At 34.5% G+C, this 17,139-nt stretch overlaps 1 protein-coding gene across 1 annotated transcript in view; it reads right to left on the bottom strand.

Annotated features, from left to right (window-relative positions):
- The window catches only part of SHOC1 (shortage in chiasmata 1), an 86,630-nt gene that overhangs the window by 1,888 nt on the left and 67,603 nt on the right, over positions 1-17,139 (bottom strand). Inside the window, exons 21-27 of the mRNA XM_045468675.1 lie at positions 16,180-16,297; positions 14,757-14,868; positions 13,374-13,495; positions 8,954-9,047; positions 5,739-5,870; positions 3,355-3,504; positions 1,521-2,481 (exon numbers count right to left, since the gene is read on the bottom strand). Coding sequence (XP_045324631.1) covers positions 1,521-2,481; positions 3,355-3,504; positions 5,739-5,870; positions 8,954-9,047; positions 13,374-13,495; positions 14,757-14,868; positions 16,180-16,297 — 1,689 coding nt within the window. The remainder of the gene's footprint in view (positions 1-1,520; positions 2,482-3,354; positions 3,505-5,738; positions 5,871-8,953; positions 9,048-13,373; positions 13,496-14,756; positions 14,869-16,179; positions 16,298-17,139) is intronic.

The raw sequence follows: 17,139 nt of genomic DNA on the forward strand, positions 1-17,139 counted from the left end.
AAGTTCTTACAAAATTAGGGAGATAATACTTCTCATTAAAATCAGGAACAAAACAAATTATGACTATTAAACAGGACCAAATCCAAGTTTTGTGAATCCTGAGGCTTATACAGTTGACCCTTGAACAATGTGGGTGTTAGGGAGGCTGACTGCTCCCAGACCCCCCCCCCCAAAATTCTATACATAACTTTTTAAATACTTTAGTTTTTAAATTTATTTCAGAGAGAGAGACAGCATAAGCAGGGGAGAGGGGCAGAGCAGAGGGAGAGAGAGAGAATCTTAAGCAGGCTCCATACTCGCTTCTACAACCCTGGGATCATGACCTGAGCTGAAATCAAGAGTCAGATGCTCGACTGACTGATGCTCAACCACCCAGGAGTCCCTGTAACTCTTTAAAAAACGTAATCTCTGTACCTGACGTGGGGCCCAAACTCATGACTGTGAGATCAAGAGTCACATGCTCTACTGACTGAACCAGCCAGGTGCCCCCAAAATCTATAACTTTTGACTCCCCCAAAACTTAACTACTAATAATCTACTGTTGACCAGAAGCCTTACTGATAACATAGTCAATTAACACACATTTTGTAAGTTATATGTATTATATACTGTATTCTTAAAATCAAATAAGCTAGAGAAAATATTAAGAAAATCAAAAGGAAGAAAAAATACATTTACAGTACCATACTGTATTTATCAAAAAAATCCATGTGTAAGTGGACCCATGCAGTTCAAACCTGTGTTGTTCAAGGGTCCACTATACAAGTTGGGAGGTACTCTTTTATTATTTTCTATCAGTGATTGCACTCAGGATTGACAGACTCAAGTCATCACTGCAATTTATTTTAACTTTTTTTTTTCAAATTTATTTATTTATTTTGAAAGAATGAGTGATTGGGGGAGGGGCAGAGACAGGGAGAGAGAGAGAAACCTATGCAGGCTCTGTAGTGACAGTGCCACACAGGGCTTGAACTCACAAACCATGAGATCATGACCTAAGCCGAAGTCAGACGGTTAACCAGCTGAGCCACCCAGGCGCCCTTAATGCTTAGTTCATCTAAAGCTACAAGAATTTGACATATTTTGTTTACATTTATTTTCTTAGATGTCTATAATTAGACTTTTGATTTTCTTTTTGACCCCAAAGTTAGTGAAGATTTAAAAAAATTTTTTTTTAAGTTTATTCATTTTTGAGAGAGAGAGAGAGAGAGACAGAGCATGAGCAGGGGAGGGGCAGAGAGAGAGAGAGAGAGAGAGAGAGGGAGACACAGAATCCGAAGCAGGCTCCAGGCTCCGAGCTGCCAGCACAGAGCCCGATGTGGGGCTCAAACCCACGAACTGCAAGATCATGACCCGAGCCAAAGTCAGACGCCCAACCAACTGAGTCACCCAAGTGCCCCTAGTGAAGATTTTTAAATATAGTAATTCAAACAAACAAAAATTCTTTTTTTAGTTTAGAGATGGTTCTATCTTTTAAAATTACATCTGCCAGTAGTTTTATTAACTTTAGATAGTGTTACCTGGTAATGATTTTTTGTCTCCTGAGTTAGATGAAGATTCAGAGTGCCTTTTCTGTCCTAAACATTTCCCAGCTCTTTGGTGGAAATAAAGACTGCTGAATTCTTTTTGATTTACATTAGGATCAGAAGCGCAAAATAAATCCATACTGGGGACAGATGGTAATTCTCTCCAGAAAGTCTTTTTAGTCCCAGCATTTGAACTTTGATGAAGGAAGCTTTCTACCTCATCCGATAGACATTTCTGCTGATTAGTGAATAAATTATCTTTCTGAGAGTACCATTTGTCACATGTAGTCTGCTTTTCACCATATTCTAAGTTGAATGAATGATTCTGTTTTTCCCATACATTTTTCTTGAAGTTCCAGGGAAGAGGAGATTGAGAGCCTTCCAGTGAAAAGTTAGGGGTACATACTTCTTTATTTATAGGTCCTTTTGCAACATGTGTTCCCTTTTTCTGATTATTTATAAAATTAGGGGCAACTCTCTTCTGAGTGTCAATTGGTGATATTATATTTTCACAGTTCATTTGTGTCAGATCCAAAGAAAAAACATCTGACTCTGAATCATTCCAGTTTTGAAAGGAGTTACCAGCCATGTTTCTTGATCCTATATTAATTAGGAAAGGATTATGTACTATATTAGGATTATAACTGGAGTCTTTCCGGTAGCTGGCCTGATTATAAGAAATCACAGGTGATAAAATGCATGGCATTTCTCTGAGTTGCGTAAGGGAAGAGTTATAGTTTGAAGTGATGTTTGTGTCTTTGTGCACTGTGGCTCCTATGCCTGAATTCTGGTATTCATTATATTCTTGAAAGACAGAGTTTGAAGAGCCAGAAGCTGAACTCTGGGAGGTAATGGTACTAGCCTGATTCCCGTTTTCCCGAGGTGATGGAATTTGAGGTGATTTTGTTATGGAAGAAGAACTAATCTTGAATAAGGAAGTGATGCTACAAAAATGCTAAAAAATTTTTTTAAATTAATGTAATACAAATACAATATGCACATCAGTCAAGTAAATATAAATAACAGCACTTATCTATATGGAAAGAAAGCAAAATATAAATAAGTAGGGTATTACAGTGATCCATGTAATAAGAACATAACATAATTAGGCTCCATTAAAAGAAAAACTTATGATTTATATTTCTTTTCTAATCACTTGTAATAGAATTTTGAGTTACACAAATTATACATGAATGTCATTTGCTTGATAAAAAATTAAGAGTTTTTACAATAAGGCTAAAGTTAAAGTTCTCTTTACTATTATAATGAAGGGCATCAGGATTGTTTGGAAGAGATCATGTAAACACATATGAATAGAGTATGTGACCGCATATTAGTGGGCACAATAACATTTCAAAATAATTTAAAGTGTGATAAATGGACTGTACTGAATTATCTATATAAGATAGGTTTAAATGTATAATGTGATTGACAGTCAATGAGAATTCTATAAGAAATTTAGTTCAAGTAAATTATTTTTTTTAAGTTTTTTAAATTTATTTTTGAGAGGGAGAGAGTGTGTGCAAGTGGGGGAGAGGCAGAGAGAGAGGGAGACACAGAATCTGAAGCAGGCGCCAGGCTCTGAGCTGTCAGCACAGATGAAGGGCTCAAACTCGTGAACCACAAGATTATGACCTGAGCCTCAGTCAGAGGCTTAACTGACTGGGCCACCCAGGTGCCCCTCAAGTACATAATTTCTTTGTCAATATGTGAAGTCCAAAACAATTAAACTTGGATACCGCCATTTTGAAAATGTTTATGGCAAAAATCAATACTCAAATGGAAAGGAAATACATTCATATAAGAATATGGAATTCAAATAACTAACCTTTAAGACTTTTCCTGGAACTTCAGGTAAAAGTTCCTGAAGTTGACAAAGAGTTGCTAATAATATCCAGTGCAGTGATGGTCCTTTATTTAACATGAGCTGAGCCACCAATGGGTTAATACATGGAAAGTCAAGTAAGTACATTTCTTCCTAGAAAAGAGTTTAAAGGAAAAATCAGCCACTGGTCCTTTGAAAATAACCCATTTTATTCTGCTCAATCTAGAAGATTAAAATTTTTGTCATTGCACCTACCACTCAATTTGAGATGCTGGGGAAAAAATATGGCTAGTAGGGAAAGAAACTTCTTTGTCAGTTAGAGTTCATATGCTCTCAGGGGCACTTGGGTGGCTCAGTAGGTTGAGCATCTGACTTCAGCTCAGGTCATGATCTCGTGGTTCATGAGTTCGAGCCTAGCATCAGGCTCTCTGCTGATGGACACAGCATGATGCCTGCTTTGTGCATGGAGCCCACTTTGGATCCACTGTCTCCCTCTCTCTCTGCCCTTCCCCTCCCCCTCAAAAATAAATGAAAATATTTGAAAAAAGATTCATATGCTCTCAGAATTGGGAAAGATCTTAAAGTTCATTCATTTCAATCATTCATCCAAAAAATTTGTTACAGTTCATCTCCTTCAAATGACAATTGTATTATATAATGGTATTTTCTTTTCTTTTTTCAAAAAATGTTTGTTTATCTTGAGAGTGAGAGCACGAGCTAGGGAGGGGCAGAAAGAAAGGAGAGAGATTCTCAAGCACGAACCGTGAGATCATGACCTGAGCCAAAGAGTCCAGTGCTTAACTGACTGAGCCACCCTGGCACCCCTCTAATGGTAAATTGTCTAATGAAAACGTTTTCAGGGACTTTAGTACCTCAGGATTTCTTTAGCTCATCCTTTGTAGGCCATATGTTACTATCACTATTTGATTTAAGATGAACCATGTTTTTGATATCTAACAGATGTTGTAGTTTCAGGAAAGCCTTGCTGTGAAGAGTAGAGGAAGAACTTCTATCAACCAGAACTGACCTTGATGGCCTAAAACTGTGTTCCAGAGAGATCTCATCAGAGAGATCTCATAATAATCTAGAAATATAGCAGCCATCTTTTATTATTGTCATATTCCCTCTTCTTTCTGGGATATACTGGCATTTTGCACCCTCTTTGATAAAATCAAATGACAGACATGTGAGTAGATTAGACATGCCTTGGTAATAGGGAAACTGCAGACATATATACATCCCATAATTAATTATACCCATACTTGCCAATAGTACTATGTTTTGCTTAGGCATATAAAAATTCTGTGATTTAATATACATGAATATTTTTTAATGTATATGAATACACGAATATTTATTTGCTTTATAATTTTATTTTTTGAATAGGCAAAATAAGCACATGGCTCAAAATTCAAAGGGTACTAAAAGATGTGCAGTAGGGGTGCCTGGGTGGCTCAATCAGTTAAGCGTCTGACTGTGGCTCAAGTCATGATCTCATGGTTTGTGGGTTCGAGCCCCATGTCCAACTCTCTGCTGTCAGTTCAGAGTCTGAAGCCTGCTTCAGATTCTGTGTCTCCCTCTCTCTCTCTGCCCCTCCCTCACTTGTGCCCTCTCTCTCGAAAAATATATAAATAAACTTATCAAAAAAGGTGTGCAGTAAAAACTCTCATCTTCCTGCCCCCCATTACCCCAGTTTTCCTCTCTGGAGATAACTAATGTTATCATTTCTTGATAGCATTATCATGATCTCTTCCAGAGATATTTTATTTACTTACAAACACATATAAATATTAATTTCCCCTTGTTCAAGTGGTAGGATACAAACTGTATGCCACAACTTCATTTTTCATTTAATATAGCTTAAAGGTCGTTCCATGTTAGTAAATAAAAAGCTCTATTATTCTTTTTTTATGGTTTCATGATTTGAATATATTAAAAAAATAAAGGAAACTGAGATATAAGGTTGGTATGAGAACTTAGACATACTATGCTTAACCTGAAGGAATTTCTAAAAAGTTACTATTCAATCTTACGAATATTTTACAACTCTACTTTCAGTTTTGATTATGTAACTTAATTACTGACAAAGGCAATGATGGAATTTTGCTATTATTATATTTACTACTCTTAAATGTATAAATTTATGAATTAGAAAAAGTTATGTTTTAAAAATATTAGGCATTAAAAGTTCATTAAAATACTTTTGTCAAGTTGCAAAATACCCATGATTCTGGAAAATGATCTAAATAAATACTGTACATTATGGTTACTGTTCTATATGCTCATGTAAACATTATAGGACAAAAATATGCAACCAAAAAGAGAATTCAAGTATATGTATCTATACTTGCTTTGCAAATATCTAATTTACACATTTAGGGATGAACCTTAGATGGTGAAACTTCAAGCCAGGATTTATCCAACCATTCATAAGGATCTCTCTTCGAGGTCATTAAACTGTGATCAGCAATTTGTCGAACTATCAGTGCAGCCTCGTCCACTCCTGGGGCAAGTACAAGCTAAAATATATTTTCTATATGTTAGATTATAGGAAATATTAGGGAGCAAAATATATCTTGCAAAAACTGTTTGTAATTAGAAGAAAAAAGCCCTGATTTTAACCTTTGAATATAATTTTAGATATAACTTATTAAAGTATCTATATGAAATCCAGCATATCTTGTGAGTCTAAGCAATTTTCTTCCCTTCTTTAAACGTGGTATCTTTATAGTTTTCCAATTTTTGGAACTAAATTTCTTTACTTCCATTTGGCATTTATTAATAATTTGTTAAAATAACATATTTGGTCTTATATTTCACCTATGTTAGAAGCAAAGCAATTTAGATTATCATTAATAATATTTAATATTTTGCTTTTCCAAGTTAACTCTAATAGTTACCAAAAATAAGAATTTTAAAAATATACTGCAAGCTTTTTCAAATACTTTTTTAAAAAAGGATATTTACAGATGAAGTTGATGTGTATTTGAAAAGAAAAAAAGTTTTGATTTAGAGTATTTTGGGAATTGTTTACCCAATATTGGCTTATTTGATACTATGCTCTGTGTACTAAACTTTAAAAAAAGTTTCTTAATATTTCCTACTTCCTGTCTTTCAGTTGTGTTTTCCTCCAGGCCCTTCTCTTTCGAAATGCCAGCCTTTTTCTTCTGCTTTCAGTTCTATTTTTACCTTCATCTTTTAGATGTAGTTGAAGGAAGTATAGTCCATGGGTTAGCAGTTTCATGTGGATAGAGAATACTGCCCTAAACAGTCATATCTTAGAAATATAAACACCCTGTCCTGTAGTGAAAATTCAAGAAATAGAGACTGTAGAAACCTTATAAAATCATTATGACAATTTTTTATTTCACAAGAAGAGTAACAAATACAAGACTGTTAATACATACCTGTAGGGAATACATGTATTCTAAAGAAGGATTTTCTTTAAACTGTATTAAGTACATATAGAGTGTATAGAAACAACACTGTTTGATTCCAAATTAATTTTATTTCAGATTTGGATGTTTTGAGAAGATTTGACACATTTATATAAATGTATAAAGGCACAATTTTATGGTGATGATAATGAATATTACCTTAATTTATTAGAGCAAGGATTCTGGAACTCATGGCTAGGCTTTGAGAGATTCAGAAACCCCCTAACACTGTTTTCAAAATTTTGCATATGTGTTTATCTATGCATTTTTCTGCAAAATGAGTTCATAAAGACATAGACCTTTTTTTGACATTAGAATAAAACATAGCCTAACACTAATAGCAGTATATTTTAGTTTAAGAAAATGTACTTAAACTTCCTCATGTTTCTTTTATGGCTAGGCTCTTCAGATGCCTGAAAAAATTTTTTTTAAACCCATAACTGATGTGCTCTAAAAAGCCAAAAACTACACTACTAAATACAGTGAGGTAAAGCAACAATATATTCTAAAATAATATGAGTCTAGGGAGCCCCTTTTATGTAATAATGTTATTAAGTCAGAAGAATGGGAGACTTGAGTATTGGTGACATATTTTAATGTGTTTTGATTTAATTTTATTTAGTAGATGTTTGTTGAATATTTTTACTGTTTATAAAGTAATGTGCTAGATGCTATACATTTTACAAAGAAAAAGGGCCTAGTTTTTACCCTCCAGGGTGGAAGGTACATGAATGAATACCTTATACTATAATAAAGGCATAAAGTGCTCCTGGGAGAATGGGAGGAGACATTTATCCTGAGAGGGTATAACTGGGGAACATTTTTTTAAAGTTTATTTATTTATTTTAAGAGAGACAGAGACAGCACGAGCGGGGGAGGGGCAGAGAGAATGGAGAGAGAGAATCCCAAGCAGGCTCTGCACTGTCAGTGCAAAGCCTGACGGGCACAAACCCTCAAACCATGAGATCATAACCTGAGCTGTGTAACTGGGCACATTTCTTAAAGGAGGTAGTGTTTGAGCCAGGCAAAAACAGACAGAACTATGAAGGCTGGTGGTTAGGAGGAAGGAAGAGACAGGCTGCGATGATATGTTAGTGCAATGGCTTAAAGGTGATAGTGTGGTCATATTCAGGAAATGGTGAGTAGAATGATGCTAAAGGAAGGATTACTAGGGGCCAAATTGTGAAATTTGAAACCAGCTGAGTTTGATCTCTCTTTCAATAAAGTAGGAAGCTATGGAAGGTCTTGTGAGCAAGAAAATTCAACGTAACAACTATTTATTAAGAGCCTACTACGTACTTGGCACTGTGCTGGGTGCCAGGAATATGAAAACAAGTAAACATGTTTCCTTTCCTTCAGGAGCTTACAGCCCAAGAAGTGAAATATTCACAGCTGTATTTCAGAAATATCAGTGATGTCAATATATATGATGCACTGGAGTAGGACTAGAAATAAGGACATTAGTCAGGAAGTTGCTTAAAACTCCAAAGGCCTGAATTTGGGAAATAGCAGGAGTAGGATAGAGGGACATGTTCTAAAGACTGATTACGTTACAATAGTAACCTACTACTGATTAGGTTACAATAGTAATGCCATAAACTAAGTTTGGGGAGAGTGAGAAGTTTTGTTTTGGAAATGCAGAGTTTGAGGCACTTGTGGGATATTCATGTCAAGATTTCCAGTAGAATGCTAGAATACAGGTACAGATCTAAAGAAAAATCAGGAAATTTTTAAGGATTATACTCAGAAATGAAAGCTAAATTTGTGGGAATGTCTGAGTTTATTAAGGAAAGAGTATAAAGTGATAACTGAAGAGGACTGAGCCCTGAATTGGGGGAAGTGTCTAAATTTCAGAGTGGGACATTGAAAACAAAGAAAAGACACTGGTTAGAGATGATTACAGCAGATAAAAAGAGTGTATCTTTCATAAGCAAACATTTTTGATCAACAAATATTTTTATTCATATCCTGCCAAATAGTAATTAAGAGATAAAATATGACTTTAAATTCATTAAAGGCTTTTAGAACAGAAGTTTAAGTGGAAAGAATATTTGTTAATTTGAAAACTGTTAAAAGGCTTTTAAGAATTTTTTAGTTTACTAGCTGGGCACTTGAGTTTGAGTATAATTTTGGTTTATTAAAACAAACATGTAAGAAAAGAATACCTTTACATCCAGTTCTTCTGATTTTAGCCCAAATGAAACCAAAGCTGCATAAATCAGTGCTAGATGATGAAGTGCCTTTTCTGTAAGATGGTACCTAAAAAAGATTATATTACTATTCTTGTACTCATTTGAGTCTGATTCTACTTATTAGAAGTTCATTTCGTTTTGACATTTCATATTATTAGAATAATCTGGCTAAAGTAATGCTAGTGTGGTAGGCTCAGCATTCTTTTGAAAAGATGGCTCCACCTCCATTCTTTAACAATCCAGTTAAATATAGGGGATTCTGAGAGTGTGTCTGAGGAGAGTTTAACTCATACTCTTACTGACTCAGGGATGGCTAGCTGACTGACACAAACTAAAATATTCTATCTCCCTGGCCAAAGTACCAGGTTCAGATATGAACATGTGACCAGAGCCAGGCTCACTAGAATCCTCCCTGGCTCTTTTTCCTGAACTGTTAGAAAAAAACGCTTTTTAAAAAGATCATTACCCTACATGGGTAATCATATTGCAGTATATAAATACATAAAGTCAGCATGTTGTAGACCTTAAACTTACACAATGTGGTATGTCAATTATATCTCAATTTTTTAAAAAACTACTTTTTTTCTTCTTCTATGGTTATTAAGCAGATCAGATGTGAGTCTTAAGCTTTGGATAGATATTTCTACTACCTTTATCCACTTTAAATACCCTAAGAAGCAAAAAGGAAATTTATTGGCTCATATTACTAAGAAGTCCAGGGAAGACACTGTCAGATGCAGGGTCTCAATATCATTGAGATAAGGGCTCTCTTAATTTCTTGGCTCTTGTTTCCCCAGCTAGTTTCTTTCTCAGGTGAGCTATTTCATAAGAGTGACCAATAAGAGTCACTCACTGTGCCTAAACAGTACAAACAATGTGGTTTCTGCTGAACACCTGCTTTCCTTCTTGGAGTCTAGAATTTTGGTATGTGCTAGGCAGACAGTGCCTACTCGACCAGTCCTTAGTAAAAGCCCTGGGCACTGAGTCTCTAGTGAGTCTCCCTGGCAGATGATATTTTATAAGTGTTGTCACAACTCTTTGCTGCGGAAATTAGGCACATTCTGTGTGACTCCACTAGGCTAGGATTCTTGGAAGCTTCCTTCTAGCTTCTTCTGGATTTTGCTCCATGCACTTTTTACCTTCGCTGATTTTGCCTTGTAACCATTTACTATAATAAATCATATTGGGGCGCCTGGGTGGCTCAGTCGGTTGAGCGTCCGACTTCAGCCCAGGTCATGATCTCGCGGTCCGTGGGTTTGAGACCCGCATCGGGCTCTGTGCTGACCGCTCAGAGCCTGGAGCCTGTTTCAGATTCTGTGTCTCCCTCTCTCTGACCCTCCCCTGTTCATGCTCTGTCTCTCTCTGTCTCAAAAATAAATAAGCATTATAATAAATCATAGCCATGAGTCCAAGTCTATGCCAAGTCCTGTGAATCTTCTTATCAAATCATCAAACCTGGGAGTAGTCCTCAGGAGTCCTAACACATTTTTCAAGCAGGAACTAATGATATGAACTACTAAGGTAACTCAAGCAATTTTATTTTGTATGTTGAATTTTCCTCATTTGGTCAGTTGATTAAGATACTTCTTAAATGTTTTTATAAATCTAAAAATATAGAGCTGAGATACCTAGAAGTCTGAAAATAATTACATTTTATAATAACATCTTATTGTGAATAAATAGCTCATCACATCCTGAACATAAAACTATCTCAGGCTATTACATAATTAGTGAGGTTTGTTTCCCTGAAAATCTGGGTAACAATAAGTGTGAATCTCCTCTTTTTTGCTTGTACTACAATTGCACCTCTAGAACATAGGTGGAAAGCAATCTAAAAACAACTTAAAAATTTTTTCAAAGCAGTTTTATCTCCATAATACTTCCAAGATCTTGATAAAGCTTTAATGCTTTATAAGCAAGTTCCAAGCTTAAAATGCTTCAGAGACTTTACTAATATTCAAAATGAAGATTTTAGATCTAAATTATTATTTTTCTTTTTCAATTCTGGTAGAAAGGAAAAGCAAGGTTAAATGACTTGCCAAAGGTTATTGTTAATAGAAAAAGGAATAAGAACCAGGGAGTTTGGACTCTTATATTCTAACTTAAACTTATTTCCACTTAATAATAATCATATACAAAGAGCTCAGAACAGTAGATAAACAAAAATGGAGTCAAGCAAAAAGTCAATAAAGAAAAAAGTCACACAGGCCATGTCAAATAAGGTAAGATGTCTCTACCTTCTCTAATAACTAAATTAAATATTTTTAAAACTTCTACTGTGAGTGATGTGGTATGTGTTGCATGATAACTGTAGAGATTTAAAAAATGAATGAGACTAGTTTTCAATTTAGTAGGAAAGATGCATTCATTCAGTCAAGGAATATTTACTAAGCATCTATCATATGAAACAATATGAGGTGCCATAAAGCAAGTACTCTAAAATGATAATACAAAACAAAATGTGATAAATATCAAAGATGAGGAAAAGACAAAGAGCTAAGGAGTTCAAAGGATGGAGAGGTCACAACTAAATATCTATTTGTATGTGTGAGTTGGGGGGCGGGTATTAAGGAAAGACTGAATAGAAAAAGTGGTATTTGGGGATAGTTTCTGAAAAATAGGCACAATTTCACCAGATGAAATAGTTAGAGGAAGTAGAGAGTATCGTAGAAAGAGAGAAATGTATTGGCAAAAGTAGAAGTAGGAAAACCAGGACCATATTTGCAAGCCAATGAGAAATCCTTCTAGCTGAAATGGAAAGCAGTGAAAACTAAGCTGAAAATATAAGTTGAGATTATACTCTGAAGAATTTGAATATTAGGGTGAATAGTATGTATGTATTCAGTAGATAATGGGAAAGTCAGTGAAGGCTTTTTATCGGAGTGAAACAGTAACAGCCTGGTTTTAGGAATATTAATTGGATGTCTGACAGATTATGGAGAGTAACACTGAGAGCCATCTGGAGGTGGGAAAGCAGTTGGTAGTCTATTGTAACAGTCCACATAAAATAATAAGAATCTGAACTAAGATGCTGGTAACATAAATGGAGAGAGGGGATTAATAAAAAAAAAAAGAGATGGTGGTTAAATCTATAGGATTTGTTTTCTAAACTTGGTGACTAAAAGAAAGGCAATGGTCATAAATAGCTAAAGGGCAGAAAAGAGGAGATATTGTTTTGAAGAGGATAGAGAATATAATAAATTCACCGTGGAACATGTTAAGTTTGAGAGCCTATAAAATATCAGGGTGGAAATATTTAACAGAAAATTAGAGATACATGTCAGCAATTTCAAAGAGAGACTGCAGCTGCAGATGTATATATCATAATTTATATGCAGAATGATGGTAACTGAATCCATGGGAGTGGGGAAGATTTCCAGTGGATCAAATAGAAGAAAGAAGAGAATTCAGATGTATCTGAAGACTGGGACAAGGAAGAAGAGGTACAGACAGAGAAAGAGTAGTTAGAGAGATGGAAGATCAAAACATTAACTCATCATAGGACTGAAGGGCTTCGAGTAAGAAGGCACTGACAACAGGCTTAAACGCTTTAGAGCCGTGGAAGATGAAAATATTTTTGGAGCTGATCATGAGAGAGCCATGAATGATGAGTTGCCCTGAGAGACAGAGATGAGTACAGATGTAGGAAGAAGAGCCAGACTGCAGAGAAAAAAAGGAAGTGGAAGCAGTGGGTTCATAAAATGTAGAGATGAGGGAAAGGAGAGACATATAATGATAAATTAAGCCAGTGTCTCGGCATGGATTTTTTTGTAATTTTTAAGTTAAGCACATCAATGACAGAAAGTATAGAAAGATGCTATTTAAAAAAAATTTCTTTTAATTAATTTATTTATTTTGAGAGAGAGACAGAGAGAGCAAGCAGGGGAGGGGCAGAGAGAATTCCAAGCAGGTTCCACACTGTCTGCACAAAGCCCGATGTGGGGCTCAAACTCACAAACCGCAGGTTCATGACCTGAGCTGAAACCAAGAGTCGGACGCTTAACCAACCAAGCCATCCAGCTGCCCCAAAAGATGCTATTTTGTTGGTATATTTAATAAGATTTTAGAGAGAGTGACTTAATGACATCTTTTAACATACAAGTTCAGAAATAAAAAGCAATAAAAAATGACACTTAAAGCTGCAATTCTTAGTGAAGTAGAGGAGGGGAGAGTGATTTGCACAGAACGTCTAGGGGAAATACATCATCTCCCAAATCCTAATTCCTATGGGCATCCCAAATTCCTATGGGCATGGCTCCTCCACCTGGAGGATCCCTGACTTAAAGCGAACTAGATGAGCAAGTGGAAAATTTGCATAACGATTTTTATTCAAAGAAGAGGACCAAATAACTTAAATATAAATGTAACTTTGGATAAAGAAATGTTTACTTACTCTGAGTTTAATGTTTTTTTGGTATATAAAATTATCCAACAATAGCTGTACTGGAATGATAATGCCATCAGTCTCATAATGATATTGTCCGATGCCTTCTCACAATTCAATTCTTTTAGGTCCTACCAGAAAATAAATAAAATAAAAAGGTTCACTAGGTTGAACAGTTGTTTTGAAGTTATTGTTAACCCTATTTTAAGAATCCATGATATATAAATTATAACTTGAGAAGAAACATGAGTATGGGCTCCCATTTTATGGAGAAATTAAAATCACACTGGAAGTAGTAGGGGGAAAATTATGTAGCAGATGTCAAACAGCAAATGACAGCTTAAGCAAGGACAGCTCATGAATCTCCCAAAGTCCTAGATACAAAGAAAGCCACCTACAGAGTGTCCCTATTCAGGCAAGGTCCTTTATAGATAGAGATCTGGCTACTCATAAGGGCAAAATAAAATACATTTAAAAGCCCATGGGATAATCTGCACTGATTGCTTATTACTTAAGGAAGGAAGCAGTCAATGGACTTCCAGGAATTGCTCTCTAATGGCCTATCATTCCCTTTTTCCTTTAACACAATTAAATTCTATAGAGTGAATGATTCAGGAAATGTCTTACTCTGACAGTAAGTTATGTAACTGAATTAAAAGTTTTCCTAAACAGTATTTCCCCCAAATAATTGTTTTTTAAAAACTTCAAATATGTAAGACATGGTATCTCTCAAGAAACCCTCTAATAGAGCTTGGTGTTTCCATCATATAATTCCATATTGTTAACATTTGCTCATTAAATCAGACTTATGTTATCATAATCTTTGCCATTAATTTATACTCCATACCATCAAACTTGGTTTCTGCTCCCCACTCCCACCCTACTGAATTAATTTCTTTGTATTCCAATCAAGCAAACATATCAAGGAGATTCAGTCAAGAATTTGTAAATCTTAAATTCCAAACTATAGGGATTTTTTAAAGAGAATCTTTTTTTTTTTAATCAGCTTACTTATAGGTAACCCCAATTTACTTTAGAGGAAATCTCATATCACTAATCATGGATTAATATACTACCACCTGTTAAGAAGCATAGTAGCTAGGATTTGATTTTTCAGGTTTTCAACAATTATTCTATAAATATATTTTAAAATAGGTCAATATATAACATTAAAGATTCCGTATTTGCTTTGTCCTCTTAAAGTATGTTAAAAATTATAAGGCATTGAAGAAGTTTGGTAATAGTAATTTTGTATAGTGATGATTTTAGTACTTGTGGTCCATTTGCAAAGTTTTGGAAGAAATCACTAATATTATAGTTAAGCTCTCTAGAGTAGAGCTAATAATAAATTACACAGATATTTGGCTTGTATTTCTTACTGTCTAGTTTTACCTGCAAAACTATGGCGGTGTGTTCATCAACTGTCACCACTACATAACACTCTGTACTTCCAAAGAGTTTCAGTGACTCACTGCAGCTTCTCTCCACTAGTGTGATATTATAGCTGTAAAATACCATATTTTTAGGTGACATCATGAAATGACTAAGAAAAATTCTTTTGTTTTATTATTTTTTAAATGTTTATTCAGTTTTGAGAGACAGACACGTGAGCAGGGGAGGGGCAGAGAGAGAGGGGAGACACAGAATCCGAAGCAGGCTCCGGACTCTGGGCTCTGAGCTGTTAGCACAGAGCCCAACACAGGGTTCAAACCCACGAACCCTGAGATCATGACCTAAGCTGAAGTTGGCCGCCCAACCGACTGAGCCACCCAGGCGTCCCAGAAAAATTCTTTAAGAAAGTCTGTATTGTCCTCTTGCATATTAAATTATTTTAATGACTGCACTTTTTCTTTCATATATCAATTTATTCTACTTTATAAATTTGAGGAATTAAATTATGATTTATTCAGTATATATGAAAAATTCGTTAAGATGTGCATTGCCGTAGGTATCTTACTAAATATTACTGCACATAATACTATTATAAATGTATTGACCAATTTCTTCCAGCTTTTTAAATAATAATTCATGAAATCAAAACATTTTGTAATAGACTAAAGCATTCTGCATCAGAATTTTCTTTTCTCTTTCCTTAAAACTGGCCTAGATTTTAACTACCTTTTGTAAGCTCATAGTTTTCTGTGAATGCCCCATAGCCTTAAGATTTAAAAACAAAAGCATGGAAAATAGATCTGTATTATTTATTTATTTATTTTTAGATCTGTATTTTAATTAAGGTCACAGCTCAGTTATTCCTCCTTGATATATATAGCCCAATGTCTAATATTTCTGTGACAACTTGTATGCTGTGATAAAGTGTTTTATATGATTTTAAAATGTTCAGTGCTGGTCTGACCTCAGTACTTAAAGTCTAAAAATTTGAGAATTTATTTAGAACTTCATAGTCCTATTTCCCAGGCAGTATTTAAGGCCCTCTAAATAAGAACACTCATTCTCCATATTATCAATGACCCAAAGATATGACCATATAATTCACAGAAAAAAAAGACACATAAAGTGTTCGTACTTGCTGGTAACAAAAGAAATGAAATTAAAATATAAATTTAAACAATAATGAAACTTTTTTTTCTCCACAAGATTGATGTATATTGCCAAAAAAGATAACATTCAGTAATTATGATGGTGTACTACAGGGAGAGAAATGTAACTTGACATAAACTCTTTGGAAAACTATTCATATGATATAATTGCAGGCTTGAATCAGAGAGAAATAATAATACTGCATATATAGCATAATGGTTAGTCATTCAGAATATATATACCCTTGCTAAAAGTTATGAAATCAATAACTTACTTGGATTCTAGCAACTGAAGAATTTCTGGAGTATTAAGAAGTCCTTCAGATGCAAAAAACACATATGGAACCTGAATTTCCAAAAGAAAGCCCCCAAAACTATCCAGCAAGGTGCTTCCTAAATGAGAGAAAGCTTATAAATATTTGTTTCCCATCTTTCAGCTCTTTCCCTTTTTTACTAAACATGAGAATAATAAGTGTATGTTCAAGGAGCAGTATAAAAATAAAACATATTCACTGTAAAAAATCAGAAATCAGAATAAAGAAAGGTCTGAAGAATAAAATAAAAAGCATATGTTATCCTATTACCTAGAAATAAAACACAGTTAACAGAATTTACCAAAACAACTATATGATACAGATCAATAGGAAAATAATAAATACCTCAATAGATAAATGGACAAAGAACATTAACAGGCAATTTACAAAAGAATGGCTATATAAGATCAATTCATGTATGAAAAGATATGGATAATCAAGACATTAATTATCTATAATTAATTAACTATAATATAACTATAAAATATTTTCTGCCTGTAATTCTGTCAAAGACTTAGAATAATAATACCTACTTACTATAAAGATATTGGGAAAAGGATTCTCTTACACTTTCTGTACAAATATGAATTGAGATAGCATTTCTGGAAGGATATTTGACAATATGTAAATGTGTATATACTTTTGACCCAGCAATTCATTTCACTTCTTAGAACAGTATATAAAATTATATAATAAACTACTATAAATCTTGTAGTACAGTAGTGGAAAACTGAAGTGTTGTAAATGCTCCAAATAAGGAATGGTTGAATAAATTAAGTTCATCTTCAAGAGACTGGAAGAAGCCTCTACCTATAAACTAGGATGCTTTTATCTTTTCTTGGGCCATGTTTCAATTATTTAATCAATTTAACATTTAATTCTGTTTATCAAAAATTCCAAAGTAACCATTATGGTGACTGT

This window comes from Leopardus geoffroyi, chromosome D4 (genome assembly GCF_018350155.1).
Source record: "Leopardus geoffroyi isolate Oge1 chromosome D4, O.geoffroyi_Oge1_pat1.0, whole genome shotgun sequence".
Lineage (NCBI taxonomy): Eukaryota > Metazoa > Chordata > Mammalia > Carnivora > Felidae > Leopardus > Leopardus geoffroyi.